The following is a 27,627-nucleotide window of genomic DNA, read 5'->3' on the forward strand; positions in this document are numbered from 1 at the left end:
GGGAGTCCGGCCGAGGAGGCTGCTCCTGGGTGGGCCCCCAAAGAGCATGCGTTCTAGACGCCGGCGGGGGCAGGGGGCTTGCTTCGGGCAGAGCGTGGAGCAACTCAAGGGTCGGCCGGAGTGGCCGCAGAGGTGGCCCGGGAGAGCCCTGAGAAGGGTGCGGCTCCGCGTCCAGCCTCCAGCTTGCTCTCTGCGTGGAGCGCGCACCTGCCCGTTGCGGTGGCCGGGCCTGGAGGCTGCCGAGGCGCTGCCGCACCTCGAGGCTTCTCCCAAAGCCCGGAGCTCGCCGACGCTTCCCTACCTTACAAGCGGCTGCAGCTCTTGGGCCGGCGTGGCCCAGACTCCACTGTGGAGCTTCGGAAGCTGGGGTGGGCGAGGTAAACACGTTTCTGGAAAAACCCAGGCTCAGGAGGTTTGCGGAAAGAGGGCGCAGCTCGTGAATGGTTGGAAATTATGTTCACCCTCGGGAAGAGCAGGCGGTTCCGCACACAACACCACACACACACACACACACACACACACACGGTGGGAAGGTGTGAAACCCACCGCTGGGAGTTTCCTCCACTTGCAGGAAAGGAAATATGAAGCGTAGGAACACTCTTCAGGTCACCACCCCGGGAGTTGTGTCCTGGGGGTCTGAAAGAAGAGAAAGTTCCCTCCAAATCTTCCAAATTGAGAAAAGCTGCGGAAGGAATGAGGCGGTTAGAGAGAGGGGACCGCAGGCATCCCCGTAGCTGGGGCTCAGGACTGAGCGCTAAAATGAAAGCACCCCTATAGAATCCATTAGGGAAAACGTTTTTTTAAAAAAAAGTCCTGAACTCAGGCATCCCGCTACTTCCACGCTGTTTGTCAAGTCTACTTTGAAGCAGTTCAACGCTGAAGGATATTAAACACTCGGGTCTTCATTCCAGGCTCACGTTTTAACCTTTGCAAATTTGAAATTGGAAAGAAAAGAAAAAAAAGATCTGCTATCTCTGAATTATGTTTTACCGAAGGAACGAAAAATTCTACTTACCTCTGCATAAATAAAATGGAAGGGATTTTATCCTAATAATAATATCCCGTAGCTTCTGCCTGGCTTCCCAATCATAGCTTGACCTCTTGACAGGTTTTAAGTCTTCTGCTTGTATTTGTCCACTTCCCCGCACGATTGAGATTATTTTAGTTGTGTTTTGGGCGGCACATCCAAAACCACATTTTGGCAGAACACCTTTGAATTGTACAGCCTCTTGGCTTGCAGATCTGCGCCCCTCAAAGCGCGGACTTGCAGGGGGCTAACGTAAATCGCCTCTGGCGAACTCGTCTGGGACGAAGGGCGTTTTGCTCAGTGTTGCTCACGCAGATCTCATCTGGAAAGAGGCTGTTTAAAATGAGAGTATGTCATCCCCTTTCTGTCACTCGGTCACCCTACTTCCAGAGTAGCTGAAGTGCATCCTGCAATTACACTCACAGAGGACCAAATCTTTAGAAGAACCTGAAAAACGTATCACTACACTTCAAATTCGATTACGTTTCCTGGCAACTGAACAATGAACTCTGTTTTTTGCTGGGAATGAAGATGTACACGTTTGAGAAGCTAGCATAGTATTTTCCTAAATATTTTAAATGACTGCTCTTCACCCATTCCAGATGGAGTCTTTATTGTTTGCCAATGGGTTGCAGATGCCCACCCCTTTAACCAAGTTGGTTAACTGTTTATGAAATGTACATTGGCTGATTAAAGCTTAAATTTTGGAAGAAATTTCTCCTGGGATATCCCACATATGTCTTTGCAGTAATTACGAAATTAGTCAATTGTCACCTCTATAAACAAACTTCGTTTTGAAAACAGCAGGCGAAAGCAGACTACAGATACAGTCATAACTGACCAAAAGTATGTACAAAACTATTTAAAATTGGAGGAAGGGTGATATATGTTGGAGAATACAATCTAAAAGTGATTGATTTTACCTACGAATAAGATAGTTATGTTAAACGTGTTAAGATGTGGAAATTAACGCGGCGAGCGCGCCAAGTAAAACTACAAAATGCCCTTTGAGTTTCTCTGCGGGGTCTTCGGGAGGCAGAAAGCCAGTTGTTCAGTTTCTAACATTATAAGGAAAAGTGGCACCGAGAAGGAAGGGGGTGGGCGTCGTGTTTGTGTGTGAGTTTTGAACTGAGTCACCTTGGCTCTGCCTCTGTAACAGAGAAACCTCGAGCAAACCTGTGCCTTTAAGACTCAGTTGCTATCCAAACACAAGTAAACAGAGTGGACCATTAGCGGGCGCCGGGCGCGGAGGCGGAGCCTGGGCGCTGGGGGCCCAGCGCGGCTGCGGGACGCCCGCCCGAAGGGGAGGCGGGGCCGCTACTAAAGCCCGGGTCTCCGGGCCGCGAGCAGCCTGGGGAGGGACGCGGGCGGGGACAGAGCTCGGCGTGCTCGCTGCTGGAGGGTGATGGCCCTGCGAGGCTGCAGGCTCCGACCCTACCCCGAGTCCGCGGCGAGAGGCTCGCGGAGGCGCGAGGTTCCGGGCGAGCTCTGAGCGCGGGCTCCAACCACCCTGGGTCTTTACACATTCTACGACCACTGACTCGGGACGAAGGCGAGGATCCGCTCTCGTTTTGGCTGCTCGTCGTCCTCCAGATCATGTCCGCGGCTCCCGGGACTCCGCGCGGAAAAAGAAGTTTGTCCGGCGTGGACCCAATGACCTTTCCAAGCTGTGCGCCTCACTGCCTGGACCAGGTCTGAGTGACGCTGCCCAGGCGGACGTTTCTGGGGGAGGTGAGTGTCCGCTCTGGGAAGGGGCTGCAGCCACCCTAAGGAAGGCAGGCTGCAGGGGGTGCAGGGGGGCGCTCGGATTCTCGGTCCGGCGTGCCACAAGTTCAGAAATTGTGAAAAGAAATCATACGGACGCACTCCTGGGGCATTGTATTTTTCACTTTATCGGATCCCAGGCACGCCACTCCCAGCTAACACGCAACGACACACGCTTTCACGTACTGTTTTTAGTTTTGTTTTGCGACATTTAATCTAAGCACTCAGCAAAGCTTCTTCTAAAAGCTGATCTACGTACGTTGAGATGAAACTCCACAATCTCATGTTCTTTCTCAGCCTGCCATAGTATTCCTGGTCCACCCGTCCCGGGGAAGCCGCGGCAGAGCGGACGGGCCGCGACACACAGTGCCTGCCGAGCCAGCTCGTTTCAAGGGAAAAGTAATAGTTCAGTCCTAGATAATTCTTCAGCCTTGTGCTGGCCTTTTGATTTTCCTCCCATCCTCTAGTCCTGGAGGAGGGGGCAGAAGGCAAATCCCCCTGGGGTTTAAACACTCGGATTCTCGAGAAGTAGCAACAGAGCAAGGAGTTGTGTTTGTATGGTGAGGAGGGAGAAAAAGGTGTTTGTGGAGGGTGCGCTGGCTCTGTCTCCCTACCTGTTAGCAGGGAACAAAAGAGGGCTGGAGTTTCCCGGAGCGAAACGGCGCAGACAGCTACTTTCTCTGCTAAACAAACTGCAGTCCTGAGCAGAACAAGAAAATTACTCATGCAGGGGGAGCGAGGGAGCAGAGAGAAACAGAACCCAGATTATGCGGAAGGCATCTTAATTTAATTAACTCCTTGGGAAGGCAGAGGCGCAGCGAAGGGGCAGGAACTTCGCGGCCCTTTCTCTCTGTTCACCTGATCCAATCTGGCCATTTTAATTTTTTTTTTTTTAAATGATCTCCTTAGATCTACTTGGAGTATAGCTCTCTGATTAATGTAAAATTTTATTGTGGCTTGGGCTGAAATTCAGCGAGCCTACGGATTCATCAGTCATTTCTCTCAGACACCAACCCACAGGTGTTAGCAGATGACCCCTGACTGTATACGATTTTTAGATAATAAAGTGTAATAACACATTACCAAAGAGCGAGCCTCCTTATCAAATTACTATTTTTTTCTCCAGTGTTTTGAAAGCTTCACTGAACTGAAATTAGTACGTACACCTCTCAGTTGTTGACAGCAAGTGAACTAAATTTTACAAAACATCTGTACATGTCTGGAAATTCCTGTGAAGAAGGCTGATGAAAGAAAACTAGTCTCAGCTCCACGGAAATATTTATGTCTTTTCGTTGGTTTAAGTTTCTTTCCTTGCAAAATTAAAAGTAACCAATGGTCTGAAACGGGATGGTGTAGAAGTGACAGCAGATGATGGCTGTTATTGCCTGAAACTGAGTGTGAGAACTACATGCTCAGCTCTAGACAAAACGAAAGTACTTTAGATCTCTGCATTGACTTAAAATATCTTTTGACATATATTTCCAGCTACTCAACAGGAGAGTGGAAATCTAAACTCCCTAATTCTTTACGGCAAAAATGTTTAATGGATATTTAGGGTTGCTCTGTTTGTGAAGGATTTGCTCTTCTTCTATGAAGAAACTATTTGTCCTGCAAATTAAAATGAATACACACTATGAAATAGCACTTTTGTGCCACCATGAAGCTGAATTATAAAAGAGGCATTAATTTTGGGTTATAAACCATTTGGTGGAAAGGGAAGGAAGATGGCACTCAAGTTTCTGCTGGCGGAATTAACATATAAGCTTTATGGCAGAGTTCACTTTGTGCATTTGGAATCAAGATCACAGGCCATGATATTCCTTCAATCGATAACACACCCCACACACGTACACATACATACACGGAGAACGTGGTGGGAATTGCACTTTGCCTCCTGTATTTATTTCTAAGAAATCCAGTCTGGGAAAACACCCAAATAATAATTTCGGTTTCCTATGTGGGGAGGCCACTTTTTAATACTAGGGGAAAAATAATATTTTGAATCTCTAGAAAATCCTCCTATGCAAAAAGAAGGAAATAAAGGTATAACTTATGATTTTTAATGGAAGAGGAAACAAATAGATTACCAGGGATGTTAGTAGAATCTTTTTTTTTCTACCTCTCTAGGAGAGGGCTTGAGGGTTGCCACTGAACAAAAATGAATTGTGATTTGTGGTGGGAAAGTTTATTACTAATGGAGGTTTACAGTTTCGGTTGAACGGTCTGACTGAGACCCTCTGACTGTTACACACCTCTCATTAACTCCCGGCCTCAACTCCCAGACCGCATACCACTGGGCAGAAGCGGTTCATTAATAAATCCCTGTCTCCAAGCCGTTCCAAACAGGGGAGGAGGGAGGGAAGGTGTGGGCCTCGCAGAGGCGGCCAGATTCTGCCTGGCCAGAGCGCTGTGTCATTAGCGCAGCCCTCTAAGCCTGCCCTCAGATAGAGCCACAGGCAAGACTTCACAGCACGCTAGAGAAGAGCATTTCAGGCGCAGAAAGGGCTGGTGGCAAGGAAGTCTGGACAAACTCTCCCATCTTCCTGCTGGGTTCAAAAGCCAGGCATAAAGGTTGATGGCTCAGATAGGCCTGCCTGCCCTTCTCTAGGGAAAGCGCTTAACTGTGAGTCCCAGCCCCTGGGGAGCCACCTTCAGAGGCACGGCCCAGGCCGCAGAGCTGGCAGAACTCTCTGCTAAAAAGGGGCTGGTAGTGGGAGAAGGTGGGCCTACCCTGAAAGCAGATGAGGTGCCCTGGGAAACTGGGTCTGAAAGCAGACCTCCGTGTTGGCACTGGGGCTTCAGGGACAGGCATGTGCGTGCGCCCTGCTTAGGCCCAGGCCGCAGACCCCGGCCGGCTTCCCGGTGGCGGAAGCAACGTCGCACTCAACTCCAGGCCGACAAACAAGCTTCCTCCAGGCAGGCAGAGGCGCACCGTACCCGATCTGCTGTGGCTCCCCTGCTGCTCCTTCCTTTTTCCTCCCCGGGGAACACTCTCGCCTCACCTCTCTTCTCTTTTCCTGGGGCCTGGCCGGTGTAGGAGCTTCTCCTGGTGCCAGGTCGAGAAGCGCTCGGGCCTCCCGAGAGCTTGGCGCTTGGTCCTGGATCAGGGACTTTCTCCACCCCCGCAACCCCCCACTGAGCCTGAACCATCTGGAAGGGATCTAGGTGGGGGGTGGGAGGAGACGGCCCCTGGGAAGGTGGAAGGGGTGATTCTAGGCCTCACCGGCCCCCGAGGTGTCACTTTTCTTTCCTGTGGCCCGTCACCGCTGATAAATGGGACAGAGGCAGAGGAAGGAAAAAGAAAACCTCTGAGGTCAGCGCCGGGCGAGGCGAGCCCCTCCGAGGGCCCCGCAGCCCCAGGAGCGCAAAGTGCGCCCGGCTGCGCTCCAGCACCCCAGGCGCGGTCCGGGTGAACGGCGGTCGCCGGGCGGGTCGACGGGCTCGGGGCGCAGCGCTAGGAGCCGCCCGGCTGAGCCAGGCCCACACGCCCGGGTCAGACCCACAACCCAACGTTCCCCGGGGAGCTTGGAGGCACGGCGGCAACAGAGGCTCAGCCCGGGCCTGTGGGCGTTGGCACAGCGGGGTGTCACGGATGACCAAGCTTCGCCCGATCGGGTAGGGGTGGGTGGGCTGGACTGGGTGCCGCCTCTGCTGGAGCCCCTGCCCACCTTTCTTTCTCCCCGGCCCGGATCTTCGGCTCCTCCAATCAGTGCGTGCCTGGAATCCGATTTTCCCACGGGCGACCCGCTCGCCGCCGGGGACCACTTTTGCCCCGCCTGACACCCTGGCCCCGGGGGCTGAGCTCGAGCTTGGGTGTCGACTCGCCCGCCGGGCAGGTTCTCCAAAGTTCCCTCACCACTCCATTTGGGGGCCTCGGAGTGGGTGGGGAGGGGGACTTAGAAGGAAGGTGTTGTAACCCACGCGGCGCCAAGGGACAGACCGAGCAGGCTTGGATAATAGTCACGACTTTCTCTCTCTCCCCCGGCCATTTTTAGGGTTTTCTCTGCGCGCCGTTGTCCTTCTGGGTTTTCGCCGGAGCCCCACGCCCAGCCGCCTCTGAGTCCTGGAAAAAAAGGGTGGCTACCTCCGCCCCCCAGCACCCCGGAAAATGGGGAGCAAGGCCCTGCCAGCGCCCATCCCGCTCCACCCATCGCTGCAGCTCACCAATTACTCCTTCCTGCAGGCCGTGAACACCTTCCCCGCCGCGGTGGACCACCTGCAGGGCCTGTACGGTCTCAGCGCCGTGCAGACCATGCACATGAACCACTGGACACTGGGGTACCCCAACGTGCACGAGATCACCCGCTCCACCATCACCGAGATGGCGGCGGCGCAGGGCCTCGTGGACGCGCGCTTCCCCTTCCCGGCTCTGCCCTTTACCACCCACCTCTTCCACCCCAAGCAGGGAGCCATTGCCCACGTCCTCCCAGCCCTGCACAAGGACCGGCCCCGTTTTGACTTTGCCAACTTGGCCGTGGCCGCTACGCAAGAGGATCCCCCTAAGATAGGAGACCTGACCAAGCTGAGCCCGGGGCTGGGTAGCCCCATCTCGGGCCTCAGTAAATTGACTCCGGACAGAAAGCCCTCCCGAGGGAGGTTGCCCTCCAAAACGAAAAAAGAGTTTATCTGCAAGTTTTGCGGCAGACACTTTACCAAATCCTACAACTTGCTCATCCACGAGAGGACCCACACAGATGAGAGGCCGTACACGTGTGACATCTGCCACAAGGCTTTCCGGAGGCAAGATCATTTGCGGGATCACAGGTGAGGTGGGGAAAGAGGTTGGCCTGGGGAGGGAAAGACAGTTTATTCAGAATACCGAATCCTGATAGACATTGCAAGCGTCACTAAAATCCCCTCTGAACTAGAATATATCCCCCAAAGCCCTCCCCAGCCAGCCACAACCAACCCCCGAAATTTACCTTTTTCCTCAGCGGGCCCCTGCTGCCTGTTCTTGTTTGGGATACAGGAGGGCCACCCCATCCTTACGTAGTTAAAATCTGCTGGGTTGGCCTTGGTCCTGGGATCGGTTTTCCAGTTTCCACCGGGTCGACCTTAGGGGGTGGGGCAGGTAGAGCCAAGAAACCTCGAAGACTTTTCTCTGGTGGGTGCAGGTCCTGCCTGCGATAGGACCATTTCTGGAAATCTCCTCGGCCACCTCCACTGGGTTCCCTCCCTTCCCTGACTCGCCCCCAGGTGCGCCCCAGAGCCTGCCACAGGGACCTTTCTTTAAACTTATTTGCGGGGGTCTTGAGATCACTGAATTTAGAAACGGCTCTTCGCATTCCCTCCACATCTTCAACTATGCATTAATCAAAGGCAATTGAAGAAATACTATAATGTAAGTGTTTTCATCCAGTAAAAACTTCCCAGGAGTGGGGGTGAGGGTATCTTTTCCCTGGACTCTACTTGCTGTTGTTACCCCAAGGTAGGACTTCTGTACCGATCCTCCGCGGCTTTTAAGGGGTTCGCTAAAATCAGTCCCCCTAAACTTGGCCTTGCCTTACATCCTGATTTGACCAGTTTAAATCCCAGAGAAAACCGTAGAGGCCAAGAAGAGCTCGTTCGGCACGATTTCGAGCTCCAAAATACGCCAGAGAGGGCGATCAAGTGTAGATAAAGCCGGCGTCCGGTGAATGTTTTGAAGAGTCTGGTTAGTTGAGGTTAACCATAAACAGAATTACACGGGGGGGCGGGGGGGTGTAAAAACATAAATAATGGAAATCCTGTTTCTTTTCTTTTTTCCCTCATGACTTCGTTTAAAGTAATTGCAAAAAGAAACTCCTCACCGTGGTGTTAAAGCCATTTCAATGAAACCTTATATTGATTTTCAGGTATATCCATTCCAAAGAAAAACCCTTCAAATGTCAGGAGTGTGGGAAAGGATTTTGTCAGTCTAGAACTCTGGCTGTTCACAAAACTTTACATATGCAGGTAAGTTTGTTTTCTTGTTTAAAAACAGTGACTGGTTCTGTTTTATCATTTTTGCTCTAGAAAAGGTGTTCAGTGGCAGGGTCTTTCTCATAAAAGGCTCTATTTAGATCAGTTTTCTAGGTGGAGAAAGCAGCACCCAGTTTTTTTATACATGAAATTAATTTTATTTAACAGAAAACATTTATGTGTTTTTCTTAAAGAACAAGCCACTCTCACTATTCTAAATCCTAATTTTAGAATTATTATTTTTTTCACCTGATGTGCCCTGCATTTAAAGCTTTCGTGTTTGGGAGGAAATAAAGGTAATTTTGATAATGGAGGCATGGTGAAATCCCATACGTTCTCTCTCCCAGGGGCCTCATAATTTGTAGTTTTCAGAACATTGAGGAATAGTTTAATTTTCCACCAAAGAGGAGCCTTATTACCCGAGAGAATGTCGTTCCTTAAGAGAGGATTAGAGTTTTTCCTTCCCCCTTTTCCTGCCTATGACATGGTGATGAAATGTAAAGAGCTGGAAAATCACAAAGCCCACCGCCAGTGGCCACCGGCGGTTATCAGTGTAATCCGGTCCCTGTGTGTGCCTGTGCGTGTGTTTTTGTGATTGGAGGATTAGGAACACAGATGTGTTCCTGCAAGTCTCCTCTTTGTTGTCGTGCGCGTGTTCTGTTAACCTTGTGATACCGATAAGACAGAAACTATTGAGAAGGGTGCCGTGGTGGTGTGAAGGATTAATCCTTTGCTTGCTTCACATCTGAACAGGAATCTCCACACAAATGCCCCACATGTGGAAGAACCTTTAATCAGAGAAGTAATCTGAAAACTCACCTTCTCACCCATACAGACATCAAGCCCTACAGCTGCGAGCAGTGCGGCAAAGTGTTCAGGCGAAACTGTGATCTGCGGCGGCACAGCCTGACTCACACCCCGCGGCAGGACTTCTAGAGAAGCCCCGGATCTGTCCCGGGCCGCCGCCGCCGCTCCCCTCCCCAGACACCTCTCCACGCCTCCCACCCGGGGGGGCCACCCCCAACCCTTCACTGACCCCAGCTCTTCCCCAGCTGCAGCCACACCGGCAGCTCCAGGGGGTTAACTCTTCTTCCCAAGGACTGAGAACTGTAGAAAGCCACACGAGTACATCCTTTCACAAAGAGCATATGCTAGTGTCTTGTAGATATTCACAGCTCATTTTAGAGCTCTGTACATAATGTTGTGGGTCTCTGTTTCGTTGTTTTGTTTTGTCTGTTTTTGTATCTTGTTGGATGCACCTAGGTATGGAAAATGGAAACCAAATTTATCTTTAAAGACTGTATTTTCAAAAATAAAATGTTTTCTTGTTTGTTTCAACACTCCTGCAAAAGTGCCTTGCTATTTGACTTCTGTTTTTCCTCTGGATTCTGGAAGAGTGGCATGTCTCTGAAATATTAAATATTGAAGGGCATTCTTTATCCCACGGTGTCAAAAGTAAGACTTCTCACAGTTCTCTTACTGAAACTTCATCTCTTCCCTTTTCATACTGTGGCATTTTGGAATTGGTCAACTGTGCTGTCTTTCTGCTTTTTGAAGATATTAAAATTGATACCCATGAGGTTTTTCCTCCCCTTTTGTTTATTTTAATTCCTTGTGTATTATTCCTTCAGATAAAAGCAATATAATAATCATTATTAATAACAAGGCAACTCCAATGGCTGACCCATTTGAAAACACAAGGTGGGAAGAAGCATATGGAAAAAGCAGAGAAGGGAGCTTCTCACCACTTCACTTTTAGAAGTCCTTGACCTATTGTCATAGTTTATGATGGGCAACTTCTCTTGCCATTAGACTTTGAACACTATGATTTAGCTCTATAGACAGAGACTTTACTCCACCTTTGGGGGAAAAGTCTAAAATCCTGCTACAGAAGAATGCAGGCAGGTACAACCTTCAGAAGATGGGGGACAAGAACAGAAAGGAGAGACTACTTAGCTATGTTTGCACAAAATATTTTTTCCCAAGGGTAGAGACCTTTTTTTCTAGAAGGTTCGTATTTCTCTGCAAAGCAAACTGAGTTAGGTCACTAGCAAGGTTTCCATCACTGGTTGGCCTTTTGTCCCTGGGAAAATGCCAGAAGTACAGGTTATTCTGTGTATAGAGCTCATGGCAAATATGTAATCACCTTCTGAGGCATTTCAGTTCTTTCCCAAACGGTTCTGGTGGAATATGACACTAATATAATGACAACCCCATGTAGGATTCGAGTGGAAGGCTTTGGATGCAGACAAACAGTAGTACTATTGCAGAGTCCAGAAGGGAAATAATTTCACTTCAAGAGGGAACATTGGAGGAACTTGTGGCCCAGTGGCCCTGTTCTTGCAAACTTTAATACTGAGCAACAGGGTGAACTAGTTATCCTCAGATTTTTTTTCATTTGTGTATTTGTGTGGGCATGGCAGGTTTCATCATCAGGGAGATACCAGACAAAATGCCCTATGTTTGTACCTTAGAATCCTCCAGAAGAGTAGGTAGAGATTTGGGGACTAGACTCAAAATTCCTCACCTGTGCCTTATTCAAAACAACTTATGAGGAGGTTTCAAAAAGCGTTCCTGACTCACGGCTTATTCTGTTCGCAGGGTGCTGGCTGGAAGTCACTTCTCCTTCTCATGAGAGATCAATTCTCTCCAACAAAATGTCCACCCACTAAGTCTGTGTGTCTAATGCTCACACAAACGCATTTCCCAACATGGGATGGGCCCAAAGGCTTCACCGGGGAGGGGGGGGCAGGGATGGAATGTGGGGATGCATGTGTGTGTGGCATTTAGAGGAATGAAACTGTTTGTTTTCTTTTGTTTGTACAGAATTAACTCAGTGACCTCCCTACCCCTACTCCCTCAAGATCCTGCCCACCTTGGCACAGAAGATTTGAATACTTTAGGGCAGGGTTACACATTGACTGTCCCTAGAGCTCCCCTAATCCAGCAGGCTTTTTCCATGTAGTCAGCCTCACTGCCCCACCCACTCCAACCGACTACCAGCGACACAATTCCGTAGCACAGGGTTCAGTCGAATTATCAAAGATTGACCCTTGCTCGATATCAAGCTCAGGCATACCCTTGAAGTCCCTGTCACAGGGAAATACAGATAGGTGTACCAGAATACTCTTCCTCTCCGTTTATTTTTATTGAAAAAAATGGAAATCAGAAGTGAATGAGGAAAAACAGAGAAGGTGGAGAAAGCAGTTTCCCTTCCCATATACATGCTATCAAAAGTTCAGGTAAATTTATTTATGCAGTTATTTCTTTAACAAATGTTTATTTTGTGCTCTTCATGTGCCAAGCCCTGTGCTAGTTTCCAATGATTTTCATGATCAGTTTCTGCCTTTCTGCATCTAGTGGCACATTTTTGGAATCTTGACTACTTAGATAATTTAAAAACCTATAATAGGGCTTAAATTAATGGCCCTCTTCAATCCGGACTCTTAAACCCAGCGTCCATCTAGATTCAGAAAGGATCCAGCCTCAGAGTAGACTCTTTCCACATTCTTCATGATGACAGGTAAACTTTTGAACAGTGGGTTCCTCTCCACATTCTGAGTTTTGTTTTCTTCTTCTTTACACATCCAAGTATGCAGGAAATGATTCTTACATGAGACAAACTTATGAGACATCATGGGGGAAATGATATCTTGTAGCTTATGAAATTGATTTGCTGTTTGTTTTTTTTGGGGGTGGGTTTAGAAAAGAGTCATTATCTGAGATTTAGATTAGCCCGTGTTTTCCTTACACCCTCTACCACAGTCAACTCATGAATCAATACTCCTGGCCAGAGACCAGGAGTGGGAAATATCACGAGTCATAACCACAGTGCTGAAGAACTTCATGAACAACAGTTAAGTATTTAGTTGTGACTTTAGTCTCATTTTGTAATCTATGTGTGGGATTTAAAAAATAAGTTCTATAAATGAATTACATTGTAATCAATTGTTAATATAAAATTCTGAACGTGTGTTAGGTGTACTTATTGATGCTAATATTGAAATGTAGGTCCTTGTACCACTAGAGCTTGATAAATGTACTGATTAAAATTATTATTTTGACAGGCATAGCCTCTCTTACATGAGGAAGCTTTCCAAAATTTGACTCTAAGACAACTAAATATTTAAAAAGTAAACATATTTAAAAATCTCAAATTATAAATGGGCCCAACCATTACTAGTGATGAAACCAGAGGCAGTTACTGGAGGTTTCTTCTACTGTTCATTTGTCAGATATTAGCATAGACATTTGAACTTCTTCACTTAAATCATGTTCAGTCAGGGACCCTTGCCCCAGTTTTGATTCTGGAAGGCCCTTGGGAAACATTAGTTCTTGAATATTGTCAATGTGATAGACTAGGTGCATTTAGATTAAACACAGTGTAGAATCTACAGCAAATTTTAACATGAGAAGTGAATTACCATGGCATAACGGGCTGCCTTTCTTATTACCAAAGTAATTTTATTATAATAAAGAGAAAAAGTTGATGAAACTATGTAACACTGCAAACAGGAATAGCTCTTGTATTTCAGAGGATTATTTATGTTCACCCTTAATAGCGTGTTATGTTGAGACTGTATTTCCCAATTTTTCCTTCTGAAATGTAACTTGCCACTGATAACCACCTCTGCTGACAGCAATGAGCAATAAAGGGAGTGGAGATTCAGAATGATTCAGCTTTGATGACCTGAGATATTTCAAGTTCATTCCTGTTTCTTTTCTTTATTGCTTGCTTTCTTCCCCCCAACACAAATTACATTACTATCTAGGCTATGTAACTTTTTTATTTCTTGAAACTATCCAAGGCAAAAGCAATAGTGAAAAACTGTAAGTAACGCAAGTAGCCTACAAGAGGAAAATTGTGTAGGAAGTTATAATGCTACATCTGTTAGGATGCTTTCTGTTGCAAGAAACAGAAAATCTGACTTAAAGGGGCTTAAACAATAGGGGATTTATTTTCTGACCCAACAAGAAGAAGGGTCCAGGGATGTGTGATTGATTGGAGTGACAAGATCACCCAGAGCCCAATTCTTCCTACTTCCCTCTTCTTCCATCTTCATTGTGTAGCTGGCTCCCTTCATGGCCACAAGATGGATGCAATAGTTCCAACCACCGGCTCTAGTGTTTCCTTCTCACACACATCCCATAGGCAGAAAAGGGGGTTACCTCTTTCTTGTTAACCACTTTTTAAGAACTAAGAATCTCTCCCATAAATCCAGTCTGTAGACCTGCCCTCATATCTTATTGGCCAGAATTAGGTCGCTTGCTCCTTCCTTAGCCAATCACTAACAAGGGAAATAGAATTACATCGTGATTGACTTAGACTACATAAAATTCACCTTCTGTGCACCAAATGGTGCCAGCATTCCCTGAAGTTCTTGACTGCCTGAAAGACCTGAGCTCTGTTAGCAAGGAAGAAAGGAGAACTGACTATTGTGAATATTAAGCAGATGTTAAAAATGAAGTTTCCATTAATAACTGTATGTTGGAAGATGCTTATGTTATAAAAGCAGGATATTTGATGGTATATACCGGTATCCCCTGCTTTTTGAAAGTTCGCTTTACTTCACTTCACTTTCACAAAGGACCGACATTAATACCTGTTCTTGCTAACTGGAAAGAAATCCGAAGAGGATTTTCACTTTTCCGAAAAAAGGAGAAAATAGCATTCAGCATTTGTTTTGCAGGAGCTGTTATAAAGGCAGTGCCACACCCTGAGCAGGGAGAGTGGCACCACCAAGGTCTTTCTCCGGGAACTAGACTCAGCATCTCAGCATCAAGCAGCCATAGCTTTGAACTCTGTCTCCGAGCATCTGTGCTTTATCTCAATTTACTTTGTGCATGCATTAACAAGATGTGTGCTAAGGTAATTGCTTCTTTGCTTTACACCATTTCTTAGGAAAGGTTTCTCAGAAGGCTCTACTTCTGGATAGTGGGGTAAACTATATAACCAAACAAAACCTTCAAGAGACTAAGCAGAAACAAAGACTAGCAGAAGATATACCAAAATGTTAACAGGAGCTATTCACAAGTAACAAATTAAGGGTCCATTCTTCTTCTCCTTTTCTTATTTTTCAACTCTTCCACAATGAATATGTTACTGCTATAAAGGAAAATGGTAATAAAGGTTATTTTTAAAGTCCAAGGTAAAGCCTTAATTTCCTCAATATTTTTGTATTTCATTTTGCTTTATTGCTTCTGACCAGTCTTTGCTTGTCACTTTTCACATCCACCCTCATGCTTCTTCTAAACCATTCCTTTAATTTAGTTACATATTTACTTTAACTTTCCTTTTCTTTCTTCCTTGATTTCTATTCAAACCTCCTTTTCCTATCTTTTCTCTTCTCTAGGTTTCTGTATCCTGGTCCTTTTTTTCCTCCCCTTTAAGAGCTCCAATAATTCCAGCTCAGTGTTCGTCCAGGCTGTGATCATTAGAATTACCCAGGGTACTTATTTCTGGGCCCTCTCTAATTCAGGGGGTGAGTTAGAATTCCTGGTGATAAAGACCCAGGACTCTCTATATTTTAAACAAACACTTCAGGTAGTTCTTACATGTATTAGAAACTGAGAACTTCTGTATTAGACATCATCATCCCCTTTATCTTATCCATCAGCCATTTACTATGTGCCTACCATAATAAACATAAAACAAATCTCAACCCCCCCCCCTTTTTTTTCCTCACTGTCCTGGAAGTTGTCAATTTTTTCTCTTTCTTGGTTCCTACTACTCTTCCATGGTCTCTCCATCTACTTTTTCTTTTCTATTGCTGCTGTCCACAAATTTGATTTTTCCTTTTTACATGAGTAGATATCTTTTGCTTTGATGTTTTATTTTTTTGTCTTTCTTTGTTCACTTAATCCACTCACTAATTTATGAAGCAGGAAAAGAAAGAGAATGTGATAATTGATTAAGATGAGAAAGTCACAGAGAACTTTTTTACTTCTTTTTTCAATTGGTGTATTGAAATATTGTCACCAGATGACCTGTTACTTCGGCTTCTGTATGAAGAACATTAATTTGCTATGAGTAATGTTTTAGGTGTTGAGGTGTGGGTGTATGCTGGTTTTAAGATCAGAGCTAAATGAAATTGGTTTGTTTTTTTTTTTGGACTATTTATATTACCATTACACTAACATTTTAGTGCAGGAGGCCATTTTGTGATGGAAAGAGCCATGGACATGAAGTCAGAAGAAGGATTTAATTTTTTTTAAGCTCTGGAACTGTTTACAGACAAGACATTTAACCTCTCTGAGATTCAGTTTCTCACCTATAAAATGAAAATTTGCTCCACATAATAAGGTCTTCTCTAGCTTGTAGGATGTATAGTTCTCATTGAGGTAAGCATACATGCATTGTTAGGTAAGTATTGTTGACTTCACAAAAGCTAGAAAATACCAAGAAATCATATCACTTCGCTCCCATAAATTATTTTATTAATTCAGTAAAAATAAATGTGGGTTTGCAAATTAAGCTCTACTTAAAAATGTTATATGATTTGTCTTCCTAAAGCACCTGAACTCTTTTTTTTTTTCTTTTTGGCTGCATTGGGTCTTCGTTGCTGCCTGTGGACTTTTCTCTAGCTGTGGAGTAGCAGAGGCTATTCTTTGTTGCAGTGCACAGGCTTCTCACTGCGGTGGCTTGTCTTGTTGAGGAGAACAGGCTCTAGGCGCACGGGCTTCCGTAATTGTGGCGCGTGGGCTCATTAGTTGTGGCACGCAGGCTTAGTTGCTCTGTGGCCTATGGGATCTTCCTGGACCAGGGCTCAAACCCATGTGCCCTGCACTGGCTGGCGGATTCTTAACCACTGTGCCACCAGGGAAGTCCAGCACTTGAACTTTTAGAGACTCTTTAGAAGACTGTTGATTGAAAGTAATGTTTTTAAATTGAAAAATAAATGTATTTCTTTATTATTTTTCAGATGATAAAACAGTCATGCTTATTGTAAAAAAAATTCAAATAATATAGAAGGGTATAAAGTAAAAGTCTTTTATTTTTCCCTCCTCCATTAATAACCCTCTTAATTCCACTCCCCAAAGGTAGCTGCTATTAATATTTCTCATGTATCTTTCTAGACACTTTGCTGTGGATATGCAAATGTAAGCACATACTTAAAAGCATACACACACAAATATGATCACATTATAATATTATTTTGCAACTTGCTTCCCCCATCCCATTTAACAATAAAACAATCTATATTGGTTCTGTTTTTCAATATCAGCACAAATAGGTATTCTTCTAAGGTAATGGAAAAAATCTCTAAGGATTTTTAAACCTGAGGATTAATTCTTTCATTAGAATTTAATATGGAGAAATAGGAAAAAACATTCTGTTACTGAAGTTATTTATAAAACGCCATCTTTAACTGACAACCTTTAGTCCCATATCTTAATGACAGCGGCTGAGAGAGTGCCTGAGGGTTTTGAAGACTCTTCAAGGTGTGTCATATTATGGTTCACATCAGTGCACACTGATATACCTCCCTGGCAAAAACTGAAAGATACAGTTCTTAAATCCCCTGGTGACCCATTATCCACGGATCATTGACAAGATAGAATGTAATAGCTCCTGTCTTTTTACCAAGGTAAACTTCCCAGTGAAAGTATACTGTTCATGCCCTACATCTTTTATCTAAACAAGAAAATTAATCTATGAAAAAGAAACTATATTAAGTAGATAATACAAATGCTCTCATTTTCTTTGTTATATTTTAATATTTATTGAATGAGGAAACATCCATTGAAATATAGTAGCTGTTTAACTGTAGAGACAGACTTAAAAACTTTTCCTATATCCTACCTTTCCAAATAGATCATCTGAAATTCAAGGCAAATGAATTGCACAAGATCAAGAATTTGGAACGTCAAGTTAAACTAAGATACTTTGCCCATTTAAGAACAGTGTTAAAACAGTAGTTCAATTGGTACTACGGGTCAGAATTTAACATTTCCCATTATTTTGCTATGGTCTGAAAAGTCAGTGCTTCTCTATCCTAAAAATTACTTCACTTGTGAACTGGGTCATAGTCATAAGCTTTCAGAGGGACTTATTCACAGACATCTGCAATATTTACCATGTGGCACTGTGTTTTTGCAACATCGCACATTGACAGCGCTGTGTTGTAAATATCATTATGTGATGACAGGACATGGCCATGTTTTTATGTGATTCTGATCTAGATACATCTGAATTTCCTTATTTTATGTTAATCTTCTTGACTTCTCTAAGGCTTCTGCCCCATTTCTGTCTGGCTAGAGATAGAAAAGGTCAGAAATAAAAAGATGATGCTCTTGTCAACTTGGTTAACACTTCATTTCCTGCCTAGGTGAAAAGAAAAAAAAAAAGGAAAAGGGAAATAACTAGACCAACTATCTCCATAAAAATATAGGCAAGTGAATCAGATATTGTAGCCTAGACTAGTGAATTTGAAGAGGCATTGCCCTTCAACCAAGCGATTCCACTACAGAAACTCAAGCATATCTGTAGAAAGAGACACGGGTGAGAATACTGTTTGAAATATTGTTTACAATAGGAAAAACTCAAAAGAACATAAATGTCTACTGACAGGAAAATGGATAAATAAATCATGAATATTCACATAATGGAATAGTAGTTAAAATGGATTAGCATTACATGTATCAGCATGGATTAATCTCAAGCACATAATGTATGAAAAAAAAGCAAGTTGCAGAATAACAAGCATATAAAGTTTGAAGACATGATATGTAGTTTATAAAAATGTAGTAAAAGTATAAAACGTTCTTGGAAATAATAAACATCAAATTCTGTATAGTAGTTACCCCTGAGGAGAAAGAGAAAAGAAATTGGGAACTGGTACACATTGAGGGGGACTCCAATTTATTTGATATATTTTTTTAAAAATCTGAAGCAAATATAGAAATTGTGAAGACGGCAAATTTGAGTAATGCGTGTAGGGGTGTTTATTATATTAGTTTCTATACTTTTCTATATGCTTGGAAATTTTCATAATAAACATTTTCTAAAAAAAAGAGGAATCAGATTTTAGCGTTGAAGGGGACTTTAGGAACCATCTAATACTAGATATTTAGTGAGCAGCTACTCTGTGAAACTAGAGATACACTGATATAACAGAAAGACAAATTCTCTACACCCTTAAAGCTTATATTCTACTGGAGAGAGGCCAAATAAAAATATACACATGTAAATATACAAAAACAGGTATTATTAAGGACAGCATGGAGTATTTTATTTCATTTGAGGATGAGGCAATTGAGGCAAAGAAAAGTTAAGTGATTTTCCCATGGTGCAAGACAGTTCTAGAACCTTGCCTTCCCTCTTTGCCTTCCCACATACTTCTATTTTCCCCTTGTCACCTGTTAACTTATTCTAATTATTCATGGTGTTAGTCACAAACTCATTGACAATGTCTCACTTGTTTTGTAGACACCTTCAACTGAAGATATAAGGCAAAAGGCACAAATTTATCAAACGCTAAAACTTAGCTAAATATGCTTTAAAATTATTGAAATATTTTGAACAGGACATTAAGTTTACACAACTTTCTTATTAGGTAGATCAGGATTATCTTCATTTCATGGGTGAAGAAAGAGGTGAATGGTAGTGGGGTGAAGTGAATTGCCTAAGGCTCTGTGGGAAATAAGAGTGACAGCTTCTGGATCAGAATTCAGAACTCTGACTAACCTAGTGCAAAATCCTTGAGTACCTTTCTTTCTGATCTTTCTTTTCAGGTTGATGTGCTTCACTTCCACACATCCTATAAAGTCAACACTGCTCTTGAAAGTTGTAAGAAGAGGGCCCATAACACTAATATTTTGGCAGACAAATTGAGCATTTTTTCACCTTCAAAGTTGCAAATTTATTGATAAAAATGTTTCATGTAAGTTTGTGTGTCCATCTAAGTGTGCAAATCCTTCTCTCCAGATAGTCTCAAAGAATGTACAGGAAAATAATTCTCCAGACTGCAACTATTCTATTTAGAGCTTTGAAGACAGATTTCAGGTGAGCTTCTGTCCACTGTTAGCAAGTAAATGGAGTGGAAGAACAGAATGATTATGGTGACCTAATCTACCTACGTGGTGTTAAGACATCCATTCTACTTATAAAATTCCAGCAATTGTATAGTTTCTATTAATTATCTTCATATCTATTATTAAAATAACTGTTTTAAAATTATGATAACCAAAGGTAATTGTTTCAGCTTCTTCTTCCTGTATTCATTAAAAAAAACAGTCACTGGGGCTTCCCTGGTGGCGCAGTGGTTGGGAATCTGCCTGCCAATGCAGGGGACGCGGGTTCGAGCCCTGGTCTGGGAAGATCCCACATGCCGCGGAGCAAATGGGCCTGTGAGCCACAACTACTGAGCCTGCGCGTCTGGAGCCTGTGCTCCGCAACAAGAGAGGCCACGATAGTGAGAGGCCCGTGCACCGCAATGAAGAGTGGCCCCCGCTTGCCGCAACTAGAGAAAGCCCTCGCACAGAAACGAAGACCCAACACAGCCATAAATAAATAAATAAATAAATAAATAAATAAATAAATAAATAAATAAATAAATAAATTTTAAAAAGTGAAATTCTAAAAAAAAAAAAACAGTCACTTAAAGAAATGAAGTCTTTATGGGGAAAATTATTCTAAGCAGAACTTAAATAGTCAACAACAGAACGTAGTATGGTCTAACACTATTGCTTCCCAGGAGTCTATCAGCAGACTTTACGCGTCACTATACACTTTCCTACGAAGCTGATTATAGGGTTATGCTGTAAGTGCTCAATATTGACTGGTACAGGAAGACTCCAGAATTACTTATTATCTTAATTTTCCAATGAATTCTTTCTTTCCTTGGCTGATGTGTGAAGCTAGGCTTCTAAGGACTTCTTCAGTGTCCTTATTAAGAACATCTGTAAAGAACATCAGAATGAAGTGTTGAATTTCACCCATTTGGATTTCATTAAAGTGTCTATAGTTGTCAAGCATTTAGAAAGTCAAGACACTAAGAGTTTGGGGTTTGACCCAAAGGAAATTGGTCCTCATTTTAAGGCTAAACAGGAGGGATAACTGAGCCAAAGTTTTTTAGGGAGATTTTTTTAAAAAATCATTCATTTCAGATACATGCCCCTAAAGAATGAGAGCTTAAACAATCATACCTAATGATAAGTTTTCCATCTTGCCAAAGCAAAGTGTAGGTTTATTGCAGAGTTCTTAACCCAGAGTTCATGGACTTCTAGTGGGTCCATAGGCATACCTCAGAGAGTCCATAAACTGTGAAATTTAAGCAAAATTTCATGTGCATATACACACGTGTATCTTTTTTCTGGGAAGAGGAAGCTGTAGCTTTCATCAGATTTTCAGAGACATATGTGATTCAAAAAAGATTTTAAAATGTTGGTTTGTTTTCTTATATATTTAGGTATCTTAACATTCTCAAAGTGTCTGAATGAGCGAAGTTTTAAACTTCTCTTTTTACTAAGAGTACATAAATGTAAATAACTTTTAAAATGCTAAAAAGGTAAACTAATTTTTAAATTAACAAATGACCAGAATTTTGGTAATTTTTGAAATCTCAGTTATGACTAAATTAACCTACATATACACTCTGATTCAAACAGGTTTAACAAAAGTAACCTGCTTGATTATTCAGAATAACATAAAAAGAGTAATTTAGTTGAAAAGTGAAAATATGTTGTATTAGTAGTATGAAGTGATAAAAAACTTAAAGGAGCTTGAAAATTTTCCATTGTATTTAGTAATAATAATAATACTATTTGTTTGGTTAATTAATTAATTATGCTCTAATTAAAGTGGCATGAATTAATTTATATTGTGCTTGAAATCCACCTTGAGTAAAAACAGCAATTTCATTTCATAAAGAACACTAAGTACAATTAGTGAAATTCTAATGTGAAAAATCCACTGGGTATTTTTAAGTTTATAACATTTAAAATGAATACAAAATAATCTGATCACCATTACATTAATTCTAGCTACAGTTATATTTGGAACAGTTGGTAAAATTTAAGAGGTCATATTTTAAGTTCAAATACATTATTTCGTCTCTGCATGTGATTTTTAAAAAGCATTGTTTTAACTGGATCCTATAATTACATTTGGCTTTTAAAATAGACTATTTAGTATTAAACTAACAACATTTTTTTCAACGTGGTTTTCCTAGTGAATCATCCACTTTAGACTGGACTCAAAACACAGAATGCAGAAACACAGCATGAATCTTTAATTTATAGGCTATCTGCCACTTGTCTTTGTTTCATATTGCAAAAAATATATAAAGTCATTTTTATCCCGAGTTAAACTTCAGAAATCAGTCTATTTTGATTTATCTTTGCTCCTTGTGCAGCAAGCTTTCTTTGGCCACTTCCTTGAATTACCGATCCGCTCAGATAGTTCTTAGCTTATTATACGTGAAGCTGGCTTATTTCCAAATTAACTTGGCTGGTCTCTTAATCTTTCCCATCTTCTCTCAAAACTCCTGATCAGCCCTCTTGATATTCACCAAACCAAACTTAGTTTCCAGACTTCACATTCCCCTCCCCGCCCCGCACTCCCTTGATACATATACTTTATTTTATTTATTTTTAAAATAAATTTATTTATTTATTTATTTATTATTTTTGGCTGCATTGGGTCCTCGTTGCTGCGCATCGGCTTTCTCTAGTTGTGGCAAGTGGGGGCTACTCTTTGTCGTGGTGCGTGGGCTTCTCATTGTGGTGGCTTGTCTTTGTTGCGGAGCACCGGCGCTAGGCCCGCGGGCTTTAGTAGCTGTGGCATGCAGGCTCGGTGGTTGTGGCTTGCAGGCTCCATAGTTGTGGCTTGCGGGCCCTAGAGCGCAGGCTCAATAGTTGTGACGCGCACGGGCTTAGTTGCTCTGGTGCACGTGGGAGCTTCCTGGACCAGGGCTCAAACCTGTGTCCCCTGCATTGGCAGGTGGATCCTTAACCACTGTGCCACCAGGGAAGTCCGATATATATACTTTATATCATCAACCTTCCTTTTCTTATATTATTTTTCAGACACTTTGTTCTCTCTTCAAACTTTTTCCTTCTAACTTTGTCTCAAAATATTTTCTTCTTCTTAATTTGTCTTTAAAACATACTTGAATTTAAATATTAGTGAAACATGGACTCTTGTCTGTTCTTTGGCATCAAGTTTATCTCTTACTGTTTAAGTAGGGTTAAGAATCAGTAAAGTTATAGTGTATGAATTTTATCTCAATAAAGCTATTATTTTAAAAAACCCAAAAAACAGTGTAGCAGAGAAAAAAATCCAATAAAGTACAGGAGTGTACAGTGAAGTGTTTTGAAAGATATAAACTGCAATATGGACCCTAGATATTTATCATTATTGTAATTACTATTACACGCACTGTTTAGCTTTACAAATTCTCTGAAGCCTTCCTATAAACTAATAATTTAAACTCCCCTGCTAAGTCACTGTCCTAGAACTATTTATCCAAATGCAAGCTATGTGAAAGCTTCTAGCACAATGGTTGGCATATAATAAGTGTCCAATAAGTGTTAGAAAACAAAAAAAGTTAAAGTACAATTGATAGAGTCAAATCATGTATATTAGTATAGGGTTTAAAGACTAGAAGAATTTAACTTATGCCTAAAATAGTCAGGAGCCAATTTAAAGTTATATAAAAAAAATCTTATTCTTTGATATTAGAGATAATATATGCTGTAATAGTAATAGGGTTGGAAAACATCAGATTAAGAGTTCATTTTTCAGGCCTTTCTTAGAAGACTATTTGTAAATATCAGTTGAAAAATGGTTTTGTAGAGTAATATGATGATTCCCAATCAGCTTTCTTCTCATTATGGGGATCTCACAGTTCCGGTGAACAAAGAGTATTTATTCCAACATGGTTCCTCCTTTTGAAAAGAGAGAGCAACTTTTAAATTTACTAGTAAAATATGCAACAGTGAATATGCAGTTCAAGATGTTTTAGTTGCTCAGAAGGTGCTTTGTTTATTTCAACCCCACCTCCCTCTCCAGTTCTCAACACCAATGAAGAAGGAAACATTACTTATCAAAGAAGTTAAGGACCAAAGCTGATGGGCACTAATTTGCTAGTCAGGACAGCTAGCCTATGTTCAAAGTGGGGGTCTTCATTATGCTTCAAGAATAGAGATGTCTTTGGATTGGAAAGGAACTTTAGAAATGACTTTGTCCATCCCTCATATAGTATTACTAATGGAAAGAGCACTCACTATCTTACGAAGCTGCAGATTCCATTCTTATATAATGCCAAATGTTAGAAAAGTCTTATGCTCAATTCAAAATCCATCCCCTTGCACCTTCCAATGATTGCCCTCAATCCTGTCCTCTACTTCCCCTAAGCTGTAAAGTTGCGGGAGGGGGAGAGGGAGGAGAATTCCTCTTATATAAACAGATGAGATTATTTGAGTTGCACTTTGTAAAATGTTTAGAGTTGTTAGGGAATGGTGTCACCACACCACCAGGTCCTCAGAAAAATGCATTGCTTATTCTTTCTTTACTTAGATTCTAGACTAAGAAGTTGTCATCTCTCTCATCCAAATGTGTCAGTGAATTTAGCAAATTTTCAGTCTTCCAGGGAGATATGTCAACAATTACCAATGAATCAATGTTAGCACACCTTATGGGAGGACGGAGAGGGAACTAGAAGCTTCATTGCTTTATTTCCTTCTGTGGTGGTATGGTAGGAAGGAGGATTAACTGCTTCGAGCTGAAGCCTTACTGGGTATGAATCCTTTAAATCCTTGGCCCAGATTAACTGAATGATCCCAGTGTTGAGCACACAGTTGATCAAGAGTACTTGTATCACACTGATCTACCTCATAACAAGTCTGCTTGCAACCTCCTACACATTTAATGAGGAGATTCCATTGTCCTCCTCTTGCAAGCTCTAACTTGCTATATCCCTATCTTGATTTAAAAGGGCCTGAATTGCGTGATAGTATCTCAATCTGCCAAAGACCACAGCTTCTTCATTAAAAAAAAAAAAAAAGAAATTATTACAGATCAGGCAGCAGGACTCTTACAGTGTACACCTGGTTGGCCCAGGTTTGGCTCTTCCTCATCTATTAATTCATCCAAATAATAACTTCAGGGGCTTCCCTGGTGGCGCAGTGGTTGAGAATCTGCCTGCCAATGCAGGGGACACGGGTTCAAGCCCTGGTCTGGGAGGATGCCACATGCCGCGGAGCAACTAGGGCCATGAGCCACAACTACTGAGCCTGCGCATCTGGAGCCCGTGCCCCACAACAAGAGAGGCCACGATAGTGAGAGGAGAGGCCCGTGCACCGCGATGAAGAGTGGCCCCCGCTTGCCGCAACTAGAGAAAGCCCTTGCACAGAAATGAAGACCCAACACAGCCAAAAATAAAAAAATAAATTAAATAAATAAATCAAATAATAACTTCAAAAAAAGTAAGAAAAAATGAGTCACTCTGGTACCAAGCCTGAGATAATGTATATCAGCTTTGATCACATGCTCTGAGGTTTGGGAAAACGAATTATTATAAACCGGGTATCATCCTCAGCTCTTCCCTGGAAACACTTTTCTTCAATGTTGCTTTTGATCATATTTTTAAGATGTAATTAAGGATTCCTTTTCCCTAGTCATGTTTTCTCTCGAGCTAAAACCTTATGGAAACAATCCAATGGAATTATACAGCTATGGTTCCAGTCACAGGAGCTCTTGGTAATGATTAAGTTTGCCTGGACGAAAGAATATGGAATAAGTGTTTGCCTAGTGGGTGTGTCAATGGGGGCGCCCTTTTTACTTTTATACAACCTGAGGTCCTATGAAAATCCCTGAGACATATCTGCAACCAAGAAATTCCTCTGACTGAATTTATTCCAATACTTCTCATTCATTTGATAGCCATTCAACAAATATTTGAGTATCTCCAAGTGTCAGGCACTGTCTTAATCTAGTATGAGAGACAAAGAAAAGAAAAACATGAATAAGTAAGTAAACATTATGATCCAAGTATATGTTGTGTCTATGGCAATATGTAGAAGGTTCCCTAGTCAGAGGGAGAGGAAGGGAGGGGATAATGGATACTCACTGGAGAAGGTAAATGGGATTTCAATGAAGAGGGAGCATTCACAAGACTTTCTCCAATGGAAATATGCTATCCCAGTAATGATCAGATAGTTATGACAAATACGTTTCCTTTAAAGCATAATCCATGACACAAAAGTGTCTTCAGACTCTCTGAGACAAAAAGAATTTTGTAGTCAAATACATCTGAAACTTCACAATGCACATTAACAGTCAATATGTCTCTAAGAAGCCTAGTAGGAAAGAGATCTGATTAACAAAGTATAACCCAGCATTTCCCATACTGCCCTGACAACAACTCTCCTCTTTTTTTCTTGGGGGGAGACCTATTGCCATCCTGACAGATGCCATTAAAAATTTTAACCTAAAGAGCATAATTTCCCATGAAAAATGGATGTTGTGGGTCAATGAAATACATTTCAGCTTTTCTATGCTTCACAGGTAAATATTACCATAAAAATGGTTAATGGAGATGGCTTTAGAATGTTGCAAACTGGACCACAACTTAGAGTCTCTTGCTTACTGAAGCTCTGTGCTGAGCCCTCAAAAAATCTGCATAGAATCCCTACCTTAGAGGTAAACCGACTGGAGCCCTAGGGCAAAATATGTCTCTACATTCCTTGAAACAAGTGTGAAGAAACAAATAAAAGAACTGCCATTATGAATTCTACTAAAGCCATGATCAAAAGTCTCTATACTTTGAAATACCTAATCATATTACAGGATTAAAAACACATGAGTGAACACTAACCAATAATTTATTCATTTCTTATATCTACTTACATCTTTTAATTTTGAAAACATAAATTTATGGTTCTTTCTCGATTATACTGACAAAACCTTTTTCTTACTTTCCATCTGGTAGGTCCGTTTTGCTATACGTCTTGTTGTTGTACTTGGACTACAGTCATTTTCTGGCTTTATCCAAACTCACTTTTCAGAGTGACTTTTGAGTAGAAGAAGGGTTATGAAAGATTAAGAAGAGTTTGTATAAGAAGTCTCATCTTTTCTAGGAATTATGAAAAGGGTGTAACCCTCATATGAATGTTGGTTTTATTTTGTTGTGTTCTAATAAGGCTCTACTGTTGAGGCCATAGTGTAAAGCCATACTCGTAGAGATAGACATGATCCTCTCTGAAGAAAGTGAGCATCCCCGTATCAATCATCTGGAAGGGGCAGTTCCTCAGACCGATATCAAGATCTTGGAAGGTGGGTCTTGGACTTGGGTGAGAACTCCTGACTCCCTGTGGGATCACACTCTTGCTGGACTTTTAGGTATACTGACTATTTGATGATGCTCCCTGGTGGTATGGAAAAATGGCTTCTCCCAAGGGCTAGGCAGGAAGGCAGTACCCCTGTAGGGCATCCTAAAATGAAGTGACACCCTTTCAGATTATCAAGTTTTATGTTGCTCTCTGTGTTCATTCCCTTCTAGCTATGCCCAAGTCTTTAGCAAAGCCTTATAATAGTTTAGCCTGGCTCAGGTCTCAGTTGTACACTAAGGACCTTAGGTGAGAATTGGGAGTACATTTTCAGGCCAAGGAGCTAAAGAAGAGACAGTAACTTGTTAGCATAGTTATATGTAGTTATGGTTATTAATAAGGATAATAACTATCAGGTATCGAGTACCCATTCTGTGCCAGGCACTTTACATATGCTATCTCATCTAATGTTCACAACAATCCTCAGAGGTAGGTTCTATTTGTGTCCTACGTGGACAAGGAAATTGAGACTCAGAGAGATTACAAATTTGCACACATCCCATAGCTACTGGGAGGTGGGATTTCAATCTAGGTTTCATCCGACTCCAGAGGCTGAACATACTCTA

The 27,627-nt window shown here is 42.3% G+C and overlaps 1 protein-coding gene across 4 annotated transcripts; it reads left to right on the plus strand.

Moving 5' to 3' along the window:
- The first annotated feature begins 358 nt into the window (after positions 1–358).
- On the plus strand, positions 359–25,821 carry OSR2 (odd-skipped related transciption factor 2). Of its 4 annotated transcripts, XR_014255630.1 has the most exons (5): positions 359–2,758; positions 6,787–7,555; positions 8,626–8,725; positions 9,485–12,587; positions 14,422–20,284. XR_014255630.1 is itself a non-coding variant. In XM_082433540.1 (4 exons), the coding sequence occupies exons 2-4, from the start codon at positions 6,900–6,902 to the stop codon at positions 9,665–9,667; spliced, it is 939 nt and encodes a 312-aa protein (XP_082289666.1). In that variant the 5' UTR covers positions 359–2,758; positions 6,787–6,899; the 3' UTR covers positions 9,668–25,821. The 4 variants fall into 4 exon arrangements, 3 of the variants coding, with proteins under 3 accessions (XP_082289666.1, XP_082289668.1, XP_082289667.1); XM_082433540.1 differs by having other exon boundaries at positions 9,485–25,821; XM_082433542.1 differs by having other exon boundaries at positions 384–2,758; positions 9,567–25,821.
- The last annotated feature ends 1,806 nt before the right edge of the window (positions 25,822–27,627 follow it).

The sequence above is a fragment of the Balaenoptera physalus genome (assembly GCF_965194825.1).
Source record: "Balaenoptera physalus genome assembly, chromosome: 17".
Lineage (NCBI taxonomy): Eukaryota > Metazoa > Chordata > Mammalia > Artiodactyla > Balaenopteridae > Balaenoptera > Balaenoptera physalus.